At 47.3% G+C, this 25928-nt stretch overlaps 1 protein-coding gene across 2 annotated transcripts in view; it reads left to right on the top strand.

The window, feature by feature from the left end:
• The window catches only part of LOC119396732 (filamin-A), a 154552-nt gene that overhangs the window by 76590 nt on the left and 52034 nt on the right, over positions 1-25928 (top strand). The window contains exons 2-11 of one of the 2 annotated variants that reach the window (XM_037664038.2): positions 5477-5697; positions 7097-7297; positions 8433-8630; positions 10250-10490; positions 12363-12563; positions 14317-14454; positions 17039-17487; positions 18114-18326; positions 23266-23386; positions 25613-25731. In XM_037664038.2, the coding sequence (XP_037519966.1) occupies positions 5477-5697; positions 7097-7297; positions 8433-8630; positions 10250-10490; positions 12363-12563; positions 14317-14454; positions 17039-17487; positions 18114-18326; positions 23266-23386; positions 25613-25731 (2102 nt within the window). Of the gene's footprint in view, positions 1-5476; positions 5698-7096; positions 7298-8432; positions 8631-10249; positions 10491-12362; positions 12564-14316; positions 14455-17038; positions 17488-18113; positions 18375-23265; positions 23387-25612; positions 25732-25928 lie in introns of both variants that reach the window. The other variant, XM_037664037.2, reaches the window with a different exon arrangement.

The following is a 25928-nucleotide window of genomic DNA, read 5'->3' as shown; positions in this document are numbered from 1 at the left end:
CATAGTGAACACGCCCGACGTACGTTCAGCGATTATGGCATTCCGCTTCAGTGCTAGAGGTCACGAGTTCTACTGCCATCCACGGCGGCCAAATTGCGATAGAGAATAATGGTGCAAGTCCGTCTACCTTGTTTCAGGTACACGTTAAAGAACCTTGCATTATTGGCAATAATCTAGAGCTCTCAACTGTGCTGTCTTTCACATCCCATGTGCTGTGATTTGGGAAGCTTTATCGTCCAATTCAATTTAATATTGTGACATTGCTTGACGATACAGTGGCCATCCAACATACGTCCCCACGCCGAGAACACCAGATCTCAAGCTTAGAAACTGACTTTACGGACCTGAGGGGCTCAACGTGACGTTAATATGCCCCTTCGGATTAATAAAAAAAAAAACAGCAGGAAGTGAAATATGGAAGCTTGCGATGAAAAAATCCGTAAACAGGGGGTGGGTGCTCGAGCCGACGTTTCGACAAGTGGACTTGTCTTCTTCAAGGATGGAACTTTCGGATTAAGTGGCAGTGAGTGTTCTCTCCTTGTTTCTTTATTATTTTTTTTATCCTTTAACCCTTTCCCGCATGTGCAGGGCAGGAAGAGAAAAGTGCGTTTGGCAGGCCTCCATTCCTTTCCTTTTCCTCTCTCGTGATGTTGTGACTTTAAATGCACGAACTGCCACTCGTGTTGGTAAAATAACTGTTCAATCGAACGCATTAAAAGAACTTCTACCCTAACGGTAATATCGTTCCTTATTTGTGCACTTTCCTGCACGGAACAACGAAGGGGCGAGAATCTGAAACTGCTGCATCAACTAGTTCAGCAAAATCCGCCGAGAACGAGCAGACCATGGAGAGAAGCCGGAAGGCCTAGAACAGTGGACCGAATCAGTTATGCAGGATGTCCGGGAGTCCACCAAGATGGTGCAGACAGACTTGCAGACAGAGAAGATGGACAGCCGACTTGCGCACCTTCTCGAAGCTAAGCAGTCACTCCTCGAGAGATGGAAGGGCCAGCGCCTCAATCGCAGGCTCCGGAAGAAAATTGCCGAGGTCAACAAGGTGATAAAAGAACACTGCCAAACGCTGTCAAGACAGCAGTGGGATGATATCTGTAATTCGATCGATGGTCAGGTGCGGACGCGGGGCAAGTGGAATCTTCTAAAACACCTCCTTGACGAGACCGGAACCAAATCAAATCAGACAAGAGTACTGGCCAAGACCCTCCACGAAGCCACGAGGTCATCAACGGAGGAGGAAGTCCTGGATTATCTTGCAAAAAAGTACCTGCCTCTGAAAACGAGCGATGGCGGCGCCTACACCGAATACAGTGGGAAACCAAACTCCACTCTGGACGAACCATTCACCATCGAGGAGATCCGGAGAGCTCTACATGATCTCAACGGTATATCCACGCCAGGCCCGGATGGTGTAACAAACAAGGCACTCAGAAACCTCGAGGACGAGTCGGTCGAGTTTCTCGCGGACGAAATCAACCGTATATGGAAGGAGGGCGCAGTCCCTGAGCAGTGGAAGATTGCGCAGGTCATCCTCTTTCCTAAGCCCGGCAAGCCAGCGAGCTTGGAAAGCCTACGGCCTATCTCTCTTACATCCTGTGTGGGGAAGGTGGCAGAGCACGTCATCCACAACAGAATCACAGGGTTTATCGAGGAAAACGAGCTGTTTCCTCACAATATGGTGGGACTTAGGCCAGGTCTTTCAACTCAGGACGCTATGAGGCTCATCAAGACTCAGATACTCGACAGTAACAACCGAGACACGAGGGCCATTCTCGGTCTTGACCTAGAGAAGGCTTTTGATAATATACATCACTCGTTCATTCTCGACTCAATCTCGAACCTAGGCCTGGGCGCGGCCTTCCATGCTTTCGTTCGATCTTTCCTCGAGGGACGCCGCGCCCTGCTCAAGGTCGGCGAGATCGAAGCGGACAAAATGGCACTGAGCAATAGGGGCACCCCGCAAGGGTCCGTGATTTCACCGCTATTGTTCAACATCGCCATGGTTGGTCTATCGGAGGGTCTGGGCAAGATTCAAGGCATCGGACATACTGTTTACGCGGACGACATAACGATCTGGTGTGCTGGAGGCAGCGACGGGCACACTGAATCTGCCCTCCAGGAAGCCATCGACTACACAGAGTCCTTTCTGCAGGACACGGGCCTCAGTTGCTCACCGTGTAAATCAGAGCTGCTTTTGTATAGACCCAGCAGGCGGGGACGCAAGCCAAAAGACTGGAAGCCCCTGGCAGAGAGTGACATCAACCTGCATACGAAGAGTGGGGACATAATCCCTAGGGTCGCGTCGATCCGCATCCTCGGTATGATCGTGGAGTCGTCGGGCACCAATAGCCAAACGATCCTCCGGCTCGCAAAAAAGACTGACAGCACCATCGGCCTTATCAGGAGGGTCGCCAACAGACGCAGTGGTCTTGCAGAAGACAACCTGGTCAGGCTTATCCACGCGTTCTTACTGTGCCACTTTACCTACGTCGCGGCCATGCATGTCTGGAGGAGGGCTGAGCGGGATAAATTAAACGCCATGACCCGGAGAGGCATCAAGAGCGCTCTTGGTATCCCGAACTACACGCAGACGGAACGACTCCTACAGCTGGGAATGCACAATACACTCGAGGAGATTGCGGAGGCACAGGAGAGGGCACAGGTCATCAGACTCTCGGGCACGAAGGCTGGGAGGCGACTCCTGATGGCCATGGGTATCCCGTCCACCACAGTGGACGACAATTACCAGGGATTGCCAAGAAGACAACGTGAACAAATCATTGTTTCCCCCATTCCGCGCAATATGCACCCGCTGCGAAACACGGGAAGAAGACGGGCCAGGGCAGCGGCGATCCTCCGCAGTGTAGCAGAGGTCCCTGGGGAGAGCTGTTTTGTCGACGCGGCCAAGTACGGGAACAGCAACAAATACGCAGTGGTCTCGGTCGACCAAGCTGGTTCGGTCATCAACGCCGCATCGATTGAATGTTCCTCCTCGAGCGCTGCCGAGCAGGTGGCCATCGCCGTCGCTCTCCTCGACGAGAAGCGCGCGAACGTATACAGCGACTCACGGGCAGCCGTCCGTGCCTTCGCCGTCGGCGCAATCGCCAAGGAAGCACGCCGTATTCTCGGTGAAAAAGACATCTCTAACCACATCTTAACGTGGTTCCCTGCTCACATGGGTCATTTTGAAAGAGGCCCCACCAACCTCAACGAGCTGGCCCACTCCAAGGCGCGAGGTATGACGTTCCGCGCCCACGGAGGTTCTCCCCAGCCCACGACGTTGGACAATAGAGATCAGCCCACCACATACAATGAAGTTACGCAGCACTTCTACCTAGGCAGGAGGGTCTACCCCCCTCCTCACAGAAAACTACACAGAGCCCAGGCCATGACGCTTAGACTCCTGCAGACTGATTCATATCCAAATCTGGCCTTATTTCACAAAATTTACCCGGATACTTACACTAGCAGCTCGTGTCCCCTTTGTGGGGAAATAGCTAACTTAGAGCATATGCTCTGGCGATGCCCCTCGTTACTGGGCAGTGAACAAGCCGACCCAGCCAAGTGGAGCTCCGCCATCAGAAGCCCCAACAAGGGGGATCAGCTTTGGGCCGTCCAGAGAGCCCACGATGCGGCGGTCAGGCTAAGCCTGCCCGTCCCAACGTGGGAGAAGCCCACTGCGCGCTAGTCGCGTCTCTCAGGACTATATTTAATAAAGTTCCACCATCCATCCAACTAGACTATACGTAAATCGCGGTTTAAACCTACTTCTTCCTCTTTGATGACTCCATTAATAAATCTCAGGAAAAATTCTAACGAACATATATAGAAAAAAATAGAGTTGGAGAGAAGATTCATGGTAGTGCTCCCGCCTGACTGAGAACTCTGCAGATTCCACTTGGCAAGGCGAAGTGTGCATGGTCGCTTCGGTGCACGTTCCACAGCCTCGCTGCGTTCTTCGCCCCCGCCGATCTCTTTTTCCAGCCGGAGGCGCGTGTCCGAATTTAGTATCTTCAAGAACAGGCGTCGGCAGCGGCAGTAGGGGCAACGCGAAGCGCATACGCGAGGCATCCGCGGAACGAACGCGAACCTAGCTTGGCACGAGAGAGCCCGAGAGCAAGAACCAGTCGCAGCGACGTCCATGTGTTTATTTTTCCTATTAGTCTATGTTGACTAATATATTTTGCTCAGGCTTTCTGCTCCCATCCGTCTTTCTCGCTTATGGTTGCTTAGTTCTTTTTTGAAGCATGACACCTTGTCCCCTCTCTAGACCATCTTTTCTTTTGTACTCAACCCCGTTTCCCTCGCTCTCTATTTTGCCTACAGCAGCGTTTACAGCAAGAAGTGCGGTAAGTTGAAGCGTTGTGGTAACTATAGAATGCTAAAGCGGATTGCCTGCACACATCGTGTAGACACTTTACTTTTCTCCTGCCGACTTCCATTTCCGTCCATACACAAAATAAATGTATGTTTTTGTGGTATTTCGCTGACAACTTTCAGCCTTGCGATTTCGTGCCGCATTGTGCACACTGAGGAATGTGAACAATGTGACGAAGTCGGAAAATCTGTTTGCAGTTCGTCGAACCCTCCGAAGCTGCTTTGTCTTTAGTTTGTGTACTGTGCACGTGAAAGCAAAAAAACAAGAAAATTATGCTCCGAGTGAAACTGTACAAAATAAAGTAGTTAGCAACACAACGTTCACAGTATCTGTTGTTAGCCGGACTGCGAAAAGATAGTTTGTTTTCCTTTTTAGTTTATAGAAAACCGTGGACAAAAATTAGAATTCTGCAAATCCGCCACGCTGTCATTATACATCCTACAATGACATGTGTCAAGACGTTTTGTAAGCTGCGTCACTGGGTTTTGTGTGTCAGGTGCTCACTCTTTTCACGGGTCCCCCCCCCCCCTTTTTTTTGAAACCTCTTGTCATGCTCCGTTGTGTCTGCTGATACGTGCTGCGCTTTTGGTTTTCACGTTTTCACTCTCGTCAAATTTTAGAAGCTCATTTTTTTCTTCTGAATATCACCTGCGTTCGATGGGAGATAAGAAAAAGTAATTTGCGACTGTCAAACTACCCGACACTGGCCCGAAGTTTGCTACATCTTTTTTCTGTTAACCTCATCTAGAATATCATCTAGGATATCAGCTAGGATATCAGCTAGGATATCAGCTAACCGAACCTTCTCACACAACTCTCTCCCTATCGTCTAACGTACGCTTAACATTTTATGTTTCATTTTTCGAGGGAATCCTTAGCTTGGTTTATTAAGTTCCATCCTGTGTCCATAGAGTCTGAGATCAATTTAATGCAATATATAAAATGTTCGGTTAGTCTCAGAACGAGTGAAGTATGCTATGTAGATTCCCGTGTTCATGAGCACTTAAAAACGAGTGGTCAGTGTTTTGTCGCGCTAAAAGTGACGCACGGACTAACGATCGGTGTTCATGCTTGTCATTGCAGACAGTTCGGACATCGTGGACTGCAAGCTCAAGCTGATCCTGGGTCTGATATGGACGCTCATTCTGCACTACTCCATCTCGCTGCCCATGTGGGAGGGCGACGACGACACGGCCTTCGACAAGAGCGGCCCGTCACCCAAGCAGCGCCTGCTCCGCTGGATCCAGAGCAAGCTGCCCGACAAGCCCATCAACAACTTCACCTCGGACTGGAACGATGGACAGGTATGTGACGTCACGCGCTACCGGTTCGAGGGTCCGCGCATGCGCGCGTCATACATGAGCTTCCCCAGGAGCTTAGCCAAAAGGAACACCTCCATGGGATAGCTGGTGTGTTCGATAGGCATTCACGTCCTCAATAAGGAAGCAGCCTAAATGTTCATCATATCTCACTCTCTACTCTCGTTTCCTCCACTTGAGGCGCACCCGCCACGGACGGTGGTCTAGTGGTCAAGGTGCTCTGCTGCTGACCCGAAGGTCGTGGGATCGAGTCCCGGCAGCGGCGGCCGCATTTTGAACGGATGTGAAAATGCTTGAGGCCCGTGTACCTAGATTTAGCTGCACGATAAAAAAAACCCAAGTGGTCGAAATTTCCGCAGCCCTTCACTACGGCGTTCCTCATAATCATATCATGGTTTTTGGACGTTAAACGGCAATTATTATTATTATTATTATTATTATTATTATTATTATTATTATTATTATTATTATTATTATTATTATTATTATTATTATTATTATTATTATTATTCCACTTGAGGCGCTAAGGTCATTGACGTTCATCCTCGGGGCTCAGCCATAGTTTGCCCACAGATTCTACATATTTATCCACTGATGCCTGAAGCGTTATTAATGCAATTTTGTTGGTGTGTATACCTACAGTTATGAGTATCCACAATCATGATTACGAGAGGGAAAGAGGGATCAACGAAACGTTGACAAGGTCAGAAAACAAACCGAATTAAATCCGAGCTGTCGTCTGTGGAGATGGGGGCAATCGTGTGTGGGTTTCACGCCAAATGACAAACGATGCATCCAAGAGTATTCTTCCAACATTTGTGTTTTTTTGTGTGTTTTTCTACCCTTCAGGAAGACCGGAGAACAAGTTGCCTTTGCGTGGAAGCGCAGATAACGTCTGATGTATCATAGGCAAGTCATATATCAAGTATCGGGTGAAAATTCACCAAGCGCAGCCCATAGCAATGACTGGGGTAATGCTGGCGACGAAGAAGACAATGCGTGTTCACGCCGTGATTCTGGTTTTTAAATATTTTTTCTAAGCTACCCAATTCTTGGCCAGTCCCCCTGAGCGGGTGTGAGCCAGCAGTACAGGATCTACATCTACATCCTAGCTACTGCTTCTTTTCTGAATCGAGTATAGTCCCTCGCTCATAGTGCTGGGATTGTTTGACCAGCACTATGACCCAGCACAACCCGGCTTGCATAAAAGGTAACACATGTTAACTAGTCTCTCGTCGCTGCGCGCTGCCTTTTGTAAATGACACGCAATGCCTGTAAAACTTTGCAGCTGGCCATCACTCGTGTGTACCAAGATTCAGGAGTGTTCTAAGTGAACAAGCTCAAATACCATTTGAAGTCTCATTTGTGTCCCGTCTAATTGCAGGCCGTGGGCGCCCTGGTGGACGCTCTCGCACCGGGCCTGTGTCCAGACTGGGCCAGCTGGGACCCCAAGAACGCCCAGCGCAACGCCAAGGAAGCCATGGACCTCGCCTCCGAATGGCTGGGCGTTCCCCAACTCGTCACGCCTGAGGAAATGGTCAACCCCAAGGTGGACGAGCTGTCCATGATGACCTACCTCTCACAGGTATGCGGCCACTGTCCCGTGTTCACATTAGTTTCCTAAAAACGTCATTGACTACGGGTTTGTGTGCTGAAAGACGTGTTTCGACGTAATAACACTTCCTTCGTGTGACGTAGTAAGTACTCATTTATTAAACTACGTGAGGATTCTGAAGCGAGAAATGTGCTACTTGGTAGCACAGTAGCTGTCAAGCCCGAGTAGCCGACAAATGAATGGTGACACTATGGACTACAGGACATAGGGATACAGGACACGAAAAATTAGTATTTAGATTAATATACAGCATTTGTGACTAAGATTGTTCGCTATAGTTCTGGCGCTAAAATGCGACGCACCTACACCCATTGGCCGGCAAACAATGTGGAGCTCACTCAGACTCACTCAAGAAATATATAGCATTTAGAGCTCAGTCGGACTCAGACTCACCAAAATTTTACTCAACCGGATTCACTCGGACTCAAACTCACCAAAATATTACTCAGCCGGACTCACTCAGACTCACGGCTCGATCTGAGTCTGAGTGAGTCGGCTCATGAGTGGGTTTGCCTATGGGTACACCACTATAGCGAATGGCATTTTTTCACTACACGAGACTGAAGCAAACCGTCGACAACTACGCTGCACGAAAGTGACACCTGTGAGAAAGTGGGCCTGTCCAGGGTTTTTCATTTGCCAATTCCGCAAACGAAATTAATGGCAGTCAACGTTACAAATTGCAGTACGTTATGTGTAGGCGTTTTAACTGAGTTTGGAGACTCACACTTGAATCGAACCTGTTCCACCGTTTCGACAAGTGTGCGGTATAGACACATGTCGAAATTTTGGCACAGAAAGAAGCGAAGTTGTTTACTTATCTAAAACTTTGTTAGGTTTAAGCTTTATTGTAGCCTATCATACACTTTCAAGTCCCTGCTCGACCGCTTTGCGTTCGCTACTTAATGGACCTTCCAGGTAGTCCTTCATATGTTCAAAACAAAAGTCGGCATGTAGCGCCTCTTGCTCCGAAATAGGTGTCTGGTAAAGTTAATGCCCAGACCATAAAACAAACAGTGCAGCACACGCTAAGAAGTTCCGAGCCATAAAAGCCCATAAATTCTTTTTAGCCAGGTCTGACCAATCGAGCATTGGCTTCTCGCAGTTCCCCAACGCCAAGCTGAAGGACAAGGCACCCCTGAGGCTTCAGACGAACCCTGCTCGCGTGCGCTGCTACGGCCCCGGCATCGAGCCCACGGGAGTGGTCGTCGGCGCGCCGACCACCTTCACCGTGGAGACCTTCAGTGCGGGCCAGGGAGACGTCAAGGCTCACGTCGACGCCCCCGGAGGACAGCAGATTCCCGTGAGTATCATACGCCCTTTCTTTTTTTTTCTCTTTTTGTTGCGTAACAAGAAAACAGAGATAAGGGTCATCCTTGCCACGCGAGAGCTGATGCTCTCGGCCACTTGTCTGTCACAAAAATGAGCACAGACGAGCTCAGGTCGTCCCCACGATACGTTCAAAAGCGCAGCGCGAATAAAACGGGACAAAGAAGGAACACACAATGACATCACAAGCGCTGACTAACAAATCTTCGTCAGCGCTTGTGATGTCGTTGTGTGTTGCTTCTTTGCCCTGTTTTATTCGCGCTGTGCTTTTGAACTATGAGCCAACTCACCTAAATCAGTCTTACTGCCCACGATACCATACCCTTCAATTCTTTTTTGAGATTTTCCTTTCCTCGACAACGACAATTTTCTTTTTGTTTGTAATTTTCTTTAAATATTTCTGAAACTTCCCTATTGCAGCCAATTATCAAAGCATGCTGTTGGGTTAGTTGTTTCATTATTATGCAACATGGTTACGATGCAACACAAAGCGAAGAATTCATGACGCTCTTGCCTGTCCTTAATTTTTCACCTTGTGTTGCGTTGGAACCATTCTGCAATGAAGTATGTTCAAAGGTAAATGCCGATATAGTAAAATTTGTGTTTTTGTAAAGTAATGAACAGTAAAAAGCTTGGCCTTCTTTATTTCTTCAGAAATCACAATGGTAGCGTGCTGCAGAGACACTTAGTAAAACAGTAAAGAAAACGTTGCAAGATGGGCAACGTAAGCACGACGACGCCTAAAAGAAGTGCATGGAACTGACACTCTGCAAGAACAGACTTTAATTTTGTGGCTGGGTCTGTGTCCTTCAGTGATTTAAGATTTCAGACACCATCGTTCACTTTAACGTATGTCATGTCCACAGAGTGGTTGGAACAACAACCCCTCAAAGAAAAACTTATTTCGGCCGATGCCCAATGTGAAAAACTCACAGGGGCTCTTACGCATTCGCCTAAGACGACTCGAAATCGAAAACCATCTTCTTTTTTCTTCAGTCGATGTAATGATACTCCCCCGCCCCCTTCCGTAATATTTCTGCCTCTAACGTGGTCTTGCACTACATCCTGGATCGGAGGGATTGTAAGCTTTCTGCACCTGACCTGGTTTGCACTGCCTCCGTGATCGGCCCACCGGTCACGGAGGCAGTGCAAAGAGATGATGTCGCGTGATGACGTCATCTCGTGAGGTCATTGACGTCGTGATGACGTCACACATTTAGGCGATCCCTGGCGTCATGATAACATCATATGGTGACGTCAGCAGGTGATGATTATTTGCATCACTCGTGTTGACGCCGCCGACACCGACGGTCAATTTTCGAGTTTGATGAGGCATCTACTGCTTTCGCCTTAAAAAGTAGTTTTCGCTTACAGGCTACACGGGCTCCATCGATTGACGTAAAGCTGAAAAACTAAAATTTGTCAGCTTCATTGAAGCGCACCTCCTGAGCGTACAGGCCATCTTCCACAATACATCATAGTGAAACCTGAACAGCATGCTTTACATTCGGTAGTTATTAGCAAACTGCGAACAGACGTTGGCAAATGAAGATTTGCTGATCGTTCACGGGTGTCCGGTGTACTGCGGCGCAGGTGGACATTCGTTACAACGACGACAAGGCGAAGACATACACGGCCACGTACACCGCCCTCAAGGAGGGACCGCACAAGGTGCACGTCCAGTTCGCCGGGAAGGCGGTGCCAAAGAGCCCCTTCCCCGTCAAGGTCGAGGGCTTCGCCGGCGACCCGACTAAGGTCAAGGCCACCGGTCCGGGCCTGCAACCCACGGGTGTCAGCGCCGGGGTTCCCACTTACTTCGACGTCTTCAGCAAAGGTACGCGAGCAGAGCAACGCGCTTTCTCGATCAATGGTCAGTACAGAGAAAAGCCTAATTAAAATAGAGTCCGACAGCATGTTCCAATTTGCAACGCTTGAAGGCGAAAGCCTACTGCACTCTTGGTAATGCATTATCCAAGCAAGGCAGAAGTTGAGGAGAAGAGGTAAGCTAGAAGAGATGGAAAATCCTTGGAACACGAGGTGACACTGGGGCCAACGTTTAGACTAGCGGTCTTGTCTTCTTCAAGGCTGAAACTTGCAGTCTTCAAGACTGCAACTTGGTAATGCATTAAGTTATACGATCGGGAACCAGACTTCTCGCAAGGCACAAGGAGCCACATTATGAGAGGCCTCTGAAGTTTTCTGCACCTAACGCACTGTTTCGCAGCCCCAGAGATGTAAATGGAAAGAGAGCAATGCACTGCACATAAATTGTTGCTTATGCAAGAGACTATCATTCCCATCAAATTGTATTCCAATATTAGACTCGAACTTCAAGAAAGACTATAATTTCGAGTACGTTGAGTTATCTGCTTTCTCAGATAACTTATTACCGCATCCTCGCTGAACATTCGAAAGGGTCTTCAAGGCAACGTTCCCGTAAAATTTCAAAGTTGCTGTGATAAAGCTGGCAAGTTAAATTTTAATCTAGATATGATCATGCGCTACTCAAGTTTTTGTAGGTTAACTTTATTACGTAAGGTTGTTACACTAGAGTGACGTGAGTGGACATAATAAATGAAACGGTAATCTAAATTCTGTACTCTTTCGATTTTTTTTCTTAATCAAGTACTGTTGGCAGGGGCTCCAAATAACGTCTGTCTACTGCAACTTTGGTCGCACTAGTGTTTTGTGTGCACGTGGTTTTACTGTAACAGGAGTATATGAACTCGAGTCTGGTATAGTTTGTGTTTACTGCTTGACATCTTGACCGCTAACAAAAGACGAGGACAGGGAAAGGAACGACAACACGGGCGGTAAACTTTCAACTCGTTTAATCACAGCAACACGTGTTGCAATGTATAAGCAATTGTGAAATGTGCAGAACACAACAGATCCATTCATGAGCCTAGCGGGACAACCACTTATAAAATAAAGAAAAAAATCTCTGATTGAAACAGTCCAGTAGAGGTATCGCTAACATAGTATTCGCCTTTTTTTTATGATATGACCCCATCAGCTCTCGGGTAGTCTGGTCCTGACTTCTGACCGGAATCTTAATCTCCTTTCGAATCAAAATGGCTGACAACCCCTTCTGTGACAACTGTGGTAGCGAAGAGACACTACAGCACATCTTCTGCGACTGTCATCACTACAATGCGCAGAGAAAATCACTCGCAGTCGCTCTTGCTCGTATAGATCCCAGACCGATGACGGCAGAAACCATTCTGGAATGTCGTCCTGAGAGGTCATCGCGGGTGAAAGCGACGAAGGCAGTGCTCAACTTCTTGAAGGCATCAGACTTGCACCGGCGGTTATAGACTAACGACGTTAGCATGACTGAGATCTGTGTGACTTTTTGTGCGTTCGTGCTCTCCTTCTCTCTCTCTCTCCCTTTCTCTATCTTTATATCTCCTCCATCCCTTCCCCCAGTGTAGGGTAGCATACCGGTCCCTCTAGACTGGTTAACATCCCTGCCTTTCCTTTCTCTCCTGGTCCTTCCTTCCTTAATCTCCTGAAAACGTGGTATGCAGGCGCAGTCCTTGCAGTGCGTAGGCAAGTGCGCCAAATCGCCTTTCTTTACCTTTTGTTCGTGTTCCCTGGCTAGGAGTATTACGAAGTTTCCTTTTCAAAAAAGACTATTTTGCTACAATGCTAGTGCACCGTTTCCAAACCAGAAGTGTGTTCACTAGTTTACCGTTGAACGCAGCTGCCGGCAAGGGCCAGGTGGAGGTGGAGATCGTGGACCCGAAGGGCGGCCGCAACACCATCCCGTGCCGCGTGAAGAAGACCAACGAGGACGAGCACCACTGCGAGTACGTGCCCTCCATGGAAGGACCGCACCAGGTGAACGTCCTGTTTGCCGGACGGCCCGTGCCCGGAAGCCCATTCAAGGTCAACGTCGGACCGCGTACGTTTCTTTCATATGTATATTTAGCCTTTAGACAACGGTGCTTTTGCCGACTGTGGCTTCGTGTCACTTTCACGGAATATTTTGCCTTGAAGACAATGCTGCTTGCAACCATGGCGGCAGCGAAGAAACTATAGGACACGTTCTTTGTCGCTATCTTCGCTACAGCGCGCGCAGACTGCCGCTAGCTGCTGTGCTTTGGCCCGCCTTGACGACAGGCCCCTGTCGGAAGTCAGTACTAGATTGCCGACCCGAAATGTCGTCGCACCGAAAAACAATTAATACCTTATTGAACTTTTTGCGTGGAGGTGGGCTATCGGATAGGCTATAGTACTCCCGCTCAGCGCCTTCTATTTTTTTCGTCATTTATTTGTTCTCGCGCGCCTGTTCTTCTTACAATCTTTTCCCTTCCCCCCTGGTGTATGGTAGCAAACCAGACACTATAAGTTTAGTTGACCACCCTGTATTTTCATTTTTTTTATCTCTCTCTCTCTCTCTCTTTAGCCTTCTTGTGCCTGACATGAGAAGCCACTTCGACACCCGGGGCTGAATCATTTCACTGAGCAGTATTTCCCTCAGCCGATCTAAACATTCATGTCAGATATATTTCCTGTCACTGCCTTTTTTTATAAAGCCAGAGTTTTATCTAACCTTATTTATTGAATGATATACTAGACATTCGTTGGGAAAAAGCAACAGACTGAATAATTACATTCGCTGTACTCAAGTAGCTCTCGTTTGTTATGAAACTGAAACAAACAAGGTAAAATTAGGGCAGGTAGAGAAGTAGACTTCAATGATACGCTAGAGATGCAGAGAGGTTTGCCTGGCATACTACTCCGGGTTCTTGGCATTTCAGTCTAAAAGAGAGAGAGAGGGAGAAAATATCAATGAAAAGGCACGAATATTAACCAGAGACAAATGTGGACGGCTACCTCTACGAGGGATAAGGGTGAGAGGACGGAATGAGAAAGAGAGAGGAGCCCGACGAAGCAAACAATGCACACAATCCTGCGGCAGTAGGCAACGTTCTCAAACTCTGTCACGAAGCCAAATCCTGAGGGTAACCCTGAGCTGTCTCGTTCTTCTCGCAGACACCACTTTTGAGAATGTGCATTACCTACATAAATGTTAAGCACGAAAATTCTACGCGCTGCACTACTCAGTCGCTGCATACCGGTCACACGTGAATGAACGAAAGAAGATAATTTAAGGGCTCGTTTTTCTTTGTTAGACACTACCTTAATGAAAACCGCCAGACAATGGAGCCAAGGAAGACATAGGGCGCGTTATTTGTACTCTTTTGTCTGTATTGCAGCAATTATCATATAAATGAAGAACTTAAAGTGGACGAAAAGACAACTTGCCGCCGGCAGGGACTGAACCTGCAACCTTCGAATGCAAAGATTGCAGGTTCGCTCCCTGCCGGCGACAAATTGTCTTTTCAGTCACTTGAATTTTGTTCACATTTATATGATAATTACTACAATACAGATAAAATACTGCAAACAACGTCCCTGTGTCTTCCTTAACTCCATTGTCTGTTGGTTTTCATTAACAACACGTGAAGTAATTTTTACCAGCGCTTTGCGACACACCTACACAACTGCGTGCGACGTTTGAGGCTCATGCGACGGGGGACAATGTTTTGTTCTCGGCGTACGTCATTGTATGTCAGCACTGGCGTTGCTTGTGTTTGCTAACTAAGGCGTCGGAGGAAGTGCGACTTCCTGCTTTGTTCCTGCTCGTGCAGCTTGCAACCCTCGTCGCGTCCGTGCCTCCGGTCGCGGCCTGCAGAAGAACGGCGTCCGTGTGGGAGACGTGGCTGACTTCAAGGTGTTCACCGAGAACGCTGGCGAAGGCGAGCTACAAGTCAAGGTGCTCGGTCCAGGTACGTACTCCTCGCTTTTTTCAAACGTATCTGGGACTTCACAAGCAAAAACTAAAAGTAAAGTTTTCTACTATCTACGATCCCAATTTCAACTCACTTAAAAGACGCAACAGTGGAAAACAAAAGAGTAAGTTATTTACTTCACAACTGCATTTTAGTGTTAAATACTACCAGAAAAAAGCTTACTGACACAAAAATTCAGTTTTTCTTTTTTTTTCGCCAAATGAGAGGCCAAGCTTTCAAGCGCCTAGAAAGTGTACACGTAAAGCGTAAGTTCACCCTGAACAAATAATTACAGTATGTTTTTAAAAGGTAGTTTCGGTTCCTACGGTGTCCTGACGTCACGCACGGTGTGAGCTTCTCGTCACGTGCTCGCGCAAAATATCGCGACGTTTCCTCAGCTCCTCCGCTCCGTCGCTCCATTGGTGACGCGCAAGCGGCCATTTTGTATGTTTTTGGCACCTGGCGCCATCAGAACTAGCCATACTGGTGCATGAAGTCACCAGAATCGATACTGTTGCCTGACTTCCCGATAGTGTCGATTTCAGTTGGTGCGCCATGCGAACATTCACTTTATATGTCAAAATAAAATATCTTATCAGCAATTCCTGAGCTTCGCACTTGTTCAGACCCGTCTCCGTATACAGGAGATTTGTGTGGCGGAGTAAAGTCAGCTTCGAAAATTGGTGTCAGCACCCCTTTAAATGATCGCAGTCGTCAGTGTCTTGAAGTTTCACTGGGTCGAGTGTTAGATTGTATTAGTGCCATTCGAAATGCGAACAGTTGCCTTTGTTTCGGAAGTTATAAGCCGTGAGTCATTCTGCTCTGTCTCTCCTCGAACTAAGAAAGCACTATGCATTGCTACCAGACTGTGGGGAAGATCACACAAAGACCCAGGTTGACGGATAAACGCGGTTCACTTTCTACTTATGTTTCTTTGAAGAACTTGGTTAAAGTCCGGCTCGGTCTAAAGGGTCGCCTTCTTGACACAGTGGGGGCGCAGATGCATAATCTGGCCAACTCTGACATGTGGCGAACATCTGTCGTACCATATAAAGGCTTATTTCGAATATCTGCTCTTTGGTTTTAGCCATGGACTGCACTTCATGTACCAAAGGCAACGCGCTCCGCTGCGCGCATTTCGAAAGGTTTAAATAGTGCATAGCTTTTCCCATCTTAGCCTTTCTTTCTTCTAAAATGACTCTGGAATAATTTATGAAGTTGAATGGGACAGACACATCTGAGTGAATTGAAACACTTGAATCAAATCAGTATAATAAACGTTTCTGTGAAACGTATATATACATAAGATCTCAGTTAGGCATACGTGGTGTTGCTCAGCTCCAAAGAGCTGAACACACGCTTATTATTCAGCCAAAAGAAAATAGATGACTGTTACTTTATTAGAGATATAGGCGCTCTCAAGTTAGGTAGTGCTTTGCAAAAAATGCCAGTTCAACTTACAAATTACTGGTTTTCTAGAAAGACATGCCACCCTAGTATGAGCCTGATATCGGAGTCTGGCTTCACCGCAGTGAACAACATAGTGCAGTGAAGACAGCTTCAACGGTCACGCGCGTAAGTCCTATGCACGCGGTTGCGAAACAGGCGAAGTCTTCGTCTCAGCTGCATCCTCTCCTGTTCTTAAGTAACACTCACACCGAAGGCAAAATCATAACGCAAGAGCTTAGTTATTATGATCATGTTTTATGTTTAATAATAGGTTGGTGTTCTCAGTCTACCAACTCACTGAGAAACAAGTCCCGCGTTCTTATATACTTGAGTAAACACGCGCGTTCTTCTACAACGCTACATAAAGTGCACTGTGAATTTAGTTATTTATCTTAAGCGAGTACATATTTATTGTTATCTTACTCTACTTTGAAACTACGGTGAACGCCATTACAGTTGAATTACAAGCTTTACGCAGTCGGTAGAGTGACGCGGACAATACATAATAAATGCGTAATACATAATGCATGCAATACATAATAAATTTTCTTCGACGACCCACTTCGATGAAGCAAAGCCAATTATGTTAAAACCAACGCGGCATACTGGCAGATATGGTGAGGTCGATTTGCGTCGAAATGCGTCATCCCTCGGGGAGCGTATTTCTACGAGCGTAGACGTGCATAAATCAAGAGAATAGATCGAGACGTTTCCGGGGATAACGTGACCGCAGCAAGCACAGGACCTGATTGATTGGCGAAACATGAGAGAGGCATCTGCCCTGCAGTGGGCGCAATCAAGATTGATGATGATGATTATGATGATGATGATGATGATGATGATGATGATACGTGGGAGCAGCCCGCTGTGCGAGAGAAAGTCGCGTTTCTTAGGACCTCGATGATGTTTTGCATCCATCCATCCATAGAACCAGAGTATGAGTGCTTAGCCTTAAAGACCTGTTCAAGCAGGCGAGATGGTCAAGATTAATGTTACAGTCTACGCTATAACATTCGTCATAACACCTTTAGAGCGTCAAACGTCGCCAATTCACTCAATCGATAACACAACTGGAGGGTCCATCGACTAATTAGTGTCCCAATGACATTTTTCCTTCCATCATCGCCTACAGGAGGCAGCGTCGAGAAGGTAAACATCACGCCAAAGCCGGACAAGACGTTCGAGTGCAACTACCATCCATCCAAAGAGGGTCGCTACGTGGTCATGATCTCGTACGGAGGCCAGGAGATCCCACGCAGCCCGTACGAGGTGAATGTAGGACCCTACAAGGAGTCCAAGATCGTCGCCTACGGTCCTGGCCTGTCCGGGGGTCTTGTCGGCTATCCGGCCACCTTCACCGTGGACACGAACGGCGAGACCGGTCAGCTGGGCTTCGCCATCGAGGGTCCCTCCAAGGCCAAGATCGAGTGCTTCGACAACGGCGACGGATCGGCCGACGTCAAGTACTTCCCCACGGCGCCCGGCGAGTACGCTGTGCACGTCCTGTGCAATAGTGAGGATATTCCCAAGTCGCCATGGATCGCTACCATCCTGCCACAGAGCACCGTCCAGCCGGACAAGGCAAGTTTGTTCATGAAAAGTCCAGTTTAAGCATGAGGAGAGAGCGAGAGAGAGAGAGAGAGAGAGAGAGAGAGAGAGAAAACAAGAGAAGAAGAGACAGAGAGTTTAACCACGTTGACAGTCCGGATGGCTATTCAGCACTAGTGAATTTGCCAAGGTCAGCAGGTGAGGAGAGAAGAGAATGGGAAATCTCTCCGAACACTATAGCAGTTATTTAATCAGTTCTGTAGATTTCAGAAGCACGCAACACTTTCATAGCAGTTAGGGTCGACGACGGCTAGGTCCAGGGTACAAGGATTCTGGCTGAGTTGAATCACTGCCGTCATCAACCTCAGTGAAGCACTATGCCCAAATATCTTGACGTACCGTCTTTCACGAAATTCAGGTACCAGCGCAAGAGAGAAGACTATAAGCAGATTACTAAAAAAAATGATGAGTTGGTTCGCGAAGATTCATCGCAGAAAGTTAGACGCGAGAACACGTACACAAGAGAAACGGCATTGGTGTCGTTCGCTTCCTTTCTCTTGTATCCTCTTGCTTCTGCGACTAAACGCAGCGCTGTTTCTTCTACTGTCTGCCTTCACCGTGTGATTTAACAATCTCCGTACAACGCTTCATCGCTTCAGGTGGTGGCCAGCGGTCCTGGACTGCAGCCGACAGGCGTCCTTCAGGGCCAGCCGACCCAGTTCACGGTGGACGCTCGCCAAGCCGGCGGCAAGGCGCCACTGGAGGTCATCGTGGCCGACTCGCAGAGCAAGCCCGTCGAGGTCAAGGTCAAGGATAACGGCGACGACACGTATACGTGCACGTACAAGCCCGAGTCCAACGACAAGCACACGGTGCAGGTCAACTACTCCTGCGTCGCCGTGCCCGGAAGCCCCTTCCGGGTAGCGCCTCCGCTTCCACTCTCTTCTTTCGGTTCTTTCCGCACCGCGGTCCCCTGCACGCTGTCTCTATTTCCTCCTTCACTTCCTCACATCTGACTGTCTTCTTCCGTACTCGTCGATCTGGGTTTTCCCCCGCATGCGCTGGCAAGTGCTGTGCTTGCAAACACGAAGAAACAACGCAGCATTCTGTACTTAAAGGGACGCTAAAGTCAAACAACGAATCGGTTTATATTGATAAACTGTGCTCTGAGAACTCTAATGTTGGTAATTTCACCCGCATAGGTTTATTAATAGAGGAGAAAAGTTCCATTTTCAAATCTCGCGCCAAAATCTTCGCGCGTGACGTCAAGGATTTCAAATTGTATATTTCCTATTTTGGCGAGATTTGCTCAATGAAACTTGGTATGTTAAGTATCTGGTTCTCTCAGAAAACAATGTAACTTTAATAGTAAAAAACGGCGCAATAAAACGACAAGACGAAACAGGACCACCGCTGTATTGTCGTTTATTGCACTGTTCTTTTACTATGATCGTCTACCATCAAGCTCAATTTCATACGCTTTCAATGTAACTTTATTTTCACCGATCGGGAACTACGTAGGCCCTAGCAGCCGCCGTCAAAATTTATGACGCCACGGCGTTTGGTGCGGAAATTTCAAGGTGGCGTCGCCACCCGCTTTTTTTTTTTTTTTTTTTGCGCGTTTCCTCGCTTACCAAGCCTCTTCTCGCGCCAAGCGTGGTGTTTTTCGTGTCATGAAATTGTTTTTTACTGATGTGAGAAAAATAATTTTCCCGCATTAGTAAATTACCCTTTCACAATACCCAAAAGCACAACGCTTGGGAAGCGAGAAAATGCGGGAAAAGGAAATGCAGGTGGCGACACCACCTTAGCATTCTCGCACCAAACGTCGTGACGTCATAGATATTGACTGCGTCTTCTACGGCCTACATGGCTCTCAATCGGCAAAAAAATAAAATAAAATAAACTACATTGTGCGCTAAGGGGGCCAGAGATGTACCAAGCTTCAGCAAACTTTGTGGAATCATTATGGTAAAATTACGAAAAAGCTTAGAATAACAGAGAGCTGAGCTAGTTGGTACGTATTCATTCTGAAAAGAGACAGGGCTTGCAAACACGGACACAAGAAAGAGATCAGTACACCACAAACGCCGACTAACAACTGAAGAGACGCACAACGGCTGACAAGAAAGAAAGCACGAAAACTTATCTGCGCATGCCCATGCAACCGGCGAACCTATCAATCCGGCACGCGTGGCGGTCTACGTGGAAGATAACTGTTAAGGCATTTGATTTCATCTTTATGCAAGTTAATCGACGGTTGGCTCACGCATGCGCTACCACTATTCTCGATATGCCACGCTTCAATCATCAGGCGCGTTTCTTCATTTCTATGCCGGTACAACACTGCACATTCATCGAATTTTGGCGTGCACTTACAATCTCGACAATGTAAAGATAGATTAGAAGGTGAGCCTCTAGCGATCTCTAATGTTCCAACGCCAAAATTCGATGAATGTGCAGTGTTGTGCCGGCATAGAAATGAAGAAACGCGCCTGATGATTGAAGCATGGCATATCGAGATTAGTGGTAGCGCATGCGTGAGCCAACCGTCGATTAACTTGCATAAAGATGAAATCAAATGCCTTAACAGTTATCTTCCACGTAGACCGCCACGCGTGCCGGATTGATAGGTTCGCCGGTTGCATGGGCATGCGCAGATAAGTTTTCGTGCTTTCTTTCTTTTCAGCCGTTGTGCGTCTCTTCAGTTGTTAGTCGGCGTTTGTGGTGTCCTGATCTCTTTCTTGTGTCCGTGTTTGCACGCCCTGTCTCTTTTCAGAACGAAAAAGCTACTTGAAGTGCGTGGCATTACGCTGACATTCATGTGCACATATTTCGACGCGAAATTTTAAAATGAGGCTATGACCTTCATTTTATTTTCCATTAATAAATCTTTGATGGCAAAATTAACAACAGACTTCTCAAAGGATGATTTATCAGCCTAAATTAATTCACTGTTTCACTTTAGCGTCCCTTTAATAAGATATAAGGTTCCTTGAACATGAACAGAATGTGGCAAGAAAATAATAGTAGACCTTACAAATTGCTGGCTCGCCGATAACTTCTTTTTTTTTTTCAGTGTTGCACAAACCCTCTATTTATTGTTGTATATACCGGGTGCACCCTTACTGAATTTAACTAGCGCGTGTAAATGAATGTTTTACTAAAAATATTCCAGTGTGTAGCCTGCGAAAGTGGACCGTCTAACCCTGCTTTGCCTTCGTATAGCTGCTTTTGCTTGCGTATTGTCTTGCTTGCTTCCTTCTTTTCCGACTACCGCCTGCGCCTGTACAAGCATCTGTAATCTCGAGTTTCCGAAAGAGATTACCCTCGTGTAAACGGCATGCGTTATCGTCCTCCAGCATGCCGTTTGCCTGACACTGCCTGCTCGTTTGTCGTGGCAGGAGTCTCCTATTCCTGTCGGGCATGCAGACCTGGATACCTGTCAGATGGCCAAGAGTAGTGTCACATGCGGATAGTGAGCTTCGTCTTACAAGAAGTCGCTTCAGCGGCTCGACGCCAGAGGGAAGTGCAGCTGCGCTCGGTATTAGGCATTAGGCCGACTTCAATAACGCATTTAATGATCTTAAAAAAATGTGTTTTAAGTGCGGAACACTTTAGGAGGCTGTTGTATGCTGTCGTATGCTGTGGTATGCTGTCATCGCTTGGCGTAACGCAGGCAAAACCACTTATAAAAATAGAAAAAAAGAGGAAGCAAGCGACAAATAGAAAGAGAGAGAAAGAAAGGCAACAAATAGAAAGAAAAATAGGAATAAATAGAAAAAAACTGAAAAAAACGAAAAAAGAGAAAAGGAAAGAAAGAGAGGAGGAAAGAAGGAGAAAACAGAAGAGAAACAAAGAAGGCTGCCAGCTCCGCACTTCTTTCAGGCTTGGCACCACTTGTTCAAAGCTGCTTTTTTTTCTTTTTTTTTTGCCGAGCGTGGTGGAGTACATGTCACCGCTCCGTTATAAAGGGGACGTTCATAGCATCCTTCCACCCATCCATCCATCCATATTCGATGGAGCAAAAATATACATGCTGTGGGGAAGCTATAGGGAAACGACGGAGCATGTTTTAATTGAATGTGGAGGTATCCACCTGGGTGTATGTTTGGGCACCAGCCTACATGAAGCCTTGGCTTCTAGGGACAACAATGGAAAGGTAAACACAATCGCGATAGAAATAAGTGAGAGACGGTTAGAGGATAGATGGCGGTAAAGTAGAGAGAAAGGACAAAATAGGGGGAGAAATAAGGTCATTCTGCCGTAAGGAGCAGGGAGCTGGGCTGTGAATTTATGGTCTTTTTTTTCTATAGGAAAATAGCTTTAATTGAAACACACAATACACTAGGCCGAATTGAAAAAGGCGTTTTGTAGCGTTATCTACACTTGCCTAGCCTGAGCCGATTTCGCGTGGAGCGTCATGAGCCGTGCTGCGCATGCGCGAGGATCAGTGATGTCACACAGCTGGGTCACCGGAGCTGGCATCTCACGCGCTCTCCGACACCGCCGCGCGCGACTTGTCTGCGCGTTCAGGAGGAGTGGCGTCGTAGCCGCGGCAGACAAACTGGCGCCGGCGCGCACAGACTCCGCCACCGCCGCGCGCGACTCGCCGCCGCCAGTCTGCGCTTTCCAGAGTGACGTTGTAGCCTTGGCAGACGTACTGGCGCCAGCGCGCGCGCAGCTATTCGCCTTCGTTGTGCAGTCGCCGTCTGACACTGTGCTGGAGGCGCTTGATAGCGCCTCTGACTGGTGTTTGCAGGTGGGTAACGCCATGGAGAAGGGGAGCGCAAATGCTGTTCAACGGCGCAGAAGAGCCTAGAAGCTTATCTCATCGGATCCCGAAGTAGTTGCCTGGCAATTAGCGGTTCAGCGTACGAAGAATGAACAGAAGAAGGCTAATAATCCTAGACAATCTAGAAAGCTAAGAATAATCAGCTGAACCTTTGCTAACGCTACGTATATCGTGGCATAGCCGAGCTAAGCCACTGCAATTTTTTTTTTTTAGCTTGGTGGCTCACAGGTCGCCGCCCCATTATAAAAGGGACGCTCATAGCATCCATCCCCCATACATATTTATGACAACGACAATCTGCGGCAAAATGTAACCGTCAGGCTGCAAGGAACACTGCTGCAATGTTTCTTTTCTTTCCTTTTTTTAAGAAGCGCACACACGGTGGATGAGTCTTTCTTGATTTGCTCGGCTGCGCTTTAAATGCCAAGACAAGCACATCGACAACGCCGACTGGCAGAACAATGTAATGTTACCTCAACAATATACAGTTTGGTGGTTAAAAACTACAGTAAACACAATAATAACTCAATAAGCATAGTAGTTCATGTGAAAAGTAGACCAGGAGGCACTTCAGACTAGTGCAATTATATGGTATAAAGTTTCTCGCTAACAGACAATAACTACTGACGTGTACCGCACTCTGAAGGACGCTCGCAAATACGCGCAAATAGTCGAACGAAGCGCCTAGCTTTGACAAGAGCGATTTCGCCGTGAGAGAAAATCCAATCAAAAATCGCAATTGCCGATCTCTGTGCAGCGGTTGGTTTTGCTTCAGTGCACATTAGTTTTTCCACTGCTCCCTAGAGGGCTCTAAGGGTTTCTGCACGCAGACGGACACATTCCTAGGCATACACGGCTTCGCTGCAAAATTTGGCGGCATAAACAGAAATGCTGCTATAGAAACACTGAAGCTAGCATATCCGCTAAATGTGTCACTACACTTGGTCGTCTGACAGGTGGTATTGCGCGCTATTTCATAGTGAAGTAACCGCGCTTTTTTTTTTTTTGCTTACCAGGTCAACGTGGCTGACAATACAGACCCAGGCAAAGTGCGCGTCTATGGCCCGGGTGTTGAGAAGGGCGTGACGTCACAGACACCAACAAAGTTCTACATTGACTGCAAGGCTGCGGGAAAAGGTAAAAAAAAATAGTTTCCTCGAATACAAAAGGTGCAAAAAAAAGTAAAAATCATGCCCAAATGCGCCAGAAGAAAATGCACAGGACGCCACCAGCCCAGCACAAAGATCTGCAGGTCTGCATTCAAATTAGGGGCGGTGCAGTAATATAATAACCACATTAGGTGAACCTAACGACGTGTTTATGAACATTGACCTCGAAACATTGCTCCACAGCACGCAGCAGGGAGTTCATACGATATGCCTTTGTTACAGTACATCTCGGAATCGTCTATAATCTTCAGTTTACTGTGGCGTACCAATTAGCACGACCCGATTTTCTTACACATCAGGATTATAAGCAATCTCGTTGATCAGATCGAAAAGAGATCGGTATCTTGACTAATAAAACGGTGGCGCTGTCTGGCGGCGAACGGTGACATTGTGTCGACGCTATGCCGTCCGAGATCCTGGCGACGCGACCAACCAGTCTTGAAAACCTTACCAATGTAAAAGCGCAGGTGGAGCGGTTGGGTGGAGCAACGCGGGCATCGTGCCCTCGTCTCCTTCTACTCCAGTCGTCACAAATTCGAGCACACCATAAATGATGATATGGAGGGTACGGCGACCAATACGTGGCAAGGGCACCATGTGAATGTCTATAACATCGTTCACACGAAGGACAATCAAAAATAATTTTTGGAACCGATTAGTGATCATCACAGTTTAAACACATCGCACACTTCCCGAAGACAGACGCAAGGAGGACGAGGCGCTGACTAACAACTGAACGTTTAACGCGACAGCGTTATCCGGTGTCGGCGTCGTTGGTTGTGAGCGAAGAATCAGCGTTGTCCGTGACCGAAAAATCGAGAAAGATGCAAGTAAAATAAATAATAAAAATCTTTGGTTTGAGTGAGAATTGAGCCCAGGCCTTCTGCGTGGAAAGCATGTGTTCTACCACAGAGCCACGCCATTGCTTGAAACAACTTTGAAAAAAAAAACGCTATATGAATGCCTTGTAGTGGGAGGAGTCTCCTTAACGAATGTAATATTGTCTAGCAGAAGCGTAGGATCGCGCCAGGCGTCAAAACATGTGAACTGCGCAACGAGCGGGTGTTTTAAAGACCCACCTGTTACAAAGCGCTCAAGCATATTTAATTATCATCATATGCAAAGGCATCAACAAAGTGAGCAGCTGCGTAGGTTCGCGTGTTGCCTTACGGATGCGTAGCGGGCCCTTCGCTGATTCGCAAAAGGAATAATTATGGCGTAGTGGGCACTGCGCAGCTGTACTTGCAGTAGGCATTCTAGGATAGTTTGAAGCGGCCAATGTTACGCGCACAGGCGTTCGTTTTCTTGCGGCACGGTTGAGGCATGCACTGAGAACCGAAGCGAGGCTAGCACTTGAAAAGGCGATGCGCACGGGGCCCGATTACGCTATCGCGTCCTACTCTTGAAGGCGAAGCTCAAGCGTCCTCCAAGTTTTTATTGTTCTTACGCGAGGTAAATATACAGCAGGTATTAAAAACAAAAGGAACAAGAAGATGTACAAAGCTTGATGCATACGCATTCCAAGCACTTATCGAGAAGGAACCATGATTATGCAGCGCACAGTGCGAAGTGTGCGCTGCATTTGGCTTGTGATGATGAACTAGCGACTAGCTGGAGATGTATTATTCAAGGGTTAGTGAGCAGATGCCCTTCTATAGTGTGGGACACATTCCACACCTCTCGGTAGTCGCTGCTGGAACTCTATATAAAAATTATTTGTAAACAAAAACCAACGCTCTTTCTTGAATGACAGATTTTCACCATTCGAAATTTTCATACCTGTCCTGACCAGCTTAGTCAGTACGCGGTTGTCCCTTTACGTTTCAAATTTTATTTACCCATTTCATCTTAATAAAACTGAAGTTTCGTTGTGAAACCTTTCTTGCGTTGTGCCGATGCGTGGAAACGCTTAAGTACACACCGGCTTTACAAATAAAAGTAAACGACCAGTTACACCCAAGCACTGTAGTGCATGATGGCATAAAACACTCAGATTCAGAAATTACCAGATGCTTAATCTGTCCTGCGTTTCCTTTTTGATCTTTTCCTCATTGCTTCACAAAGGAGAGGACGAGAGGTGAGCTGTTGCACCTTGTGTCACGGGTCGTAGAAAAGGGCGTTTCTTTCTGTGAAATGTCTTTTCGTTGTGGCTATGTGTCAACGTGCGACTATTACCGCACGCATCCATGTGCAGCCAAGCCCAAGGTTAAGATCACGGACGAGAAGGAGCGGCCGGTGCAAGCCAAGGTGACGGACAACAAGGACGACACCTACACCTGCAACTACACTGCACCTACACCGGGACCCCACTATGTAAGTATCCATGAAACGCGAATGCAAAGTATAAGAGGCAAAACAAACAGAATAAAACAGGCGCGTGCACAGCGCCACTTTAAGGACTGAGAAAGTAAAACAAAAGAAAGCGTGTAAAAAAAGACATTGCAAAACATCTATGCAGATGATGGGATCGTTTCTGCGGCAAACCTTCACTGGCATACAGCGAGTTGTTC

This window comes from Rhipicephalus sanguineus, chromosome 6 (genome assembly GCF_013339695.2).
Source record: "Rhipicephalus sanguineus isolate Rsan-2018 chromosome 6, BIME_Rsan_1.4, whole genome shotgun sequence".
Lineage (NCBI taxonomy): Eukaryota > Metazoa > Arthropoda > Arachnida > Ixodida > Ixodidae > Rhipicephalus > Rhipicephalus sanguineus.
The sequence above is the reverse complement of the archived record's forward strand: the minus strand, read 5'-3'. Positions and strand labels throughout refer to the sequence as shown.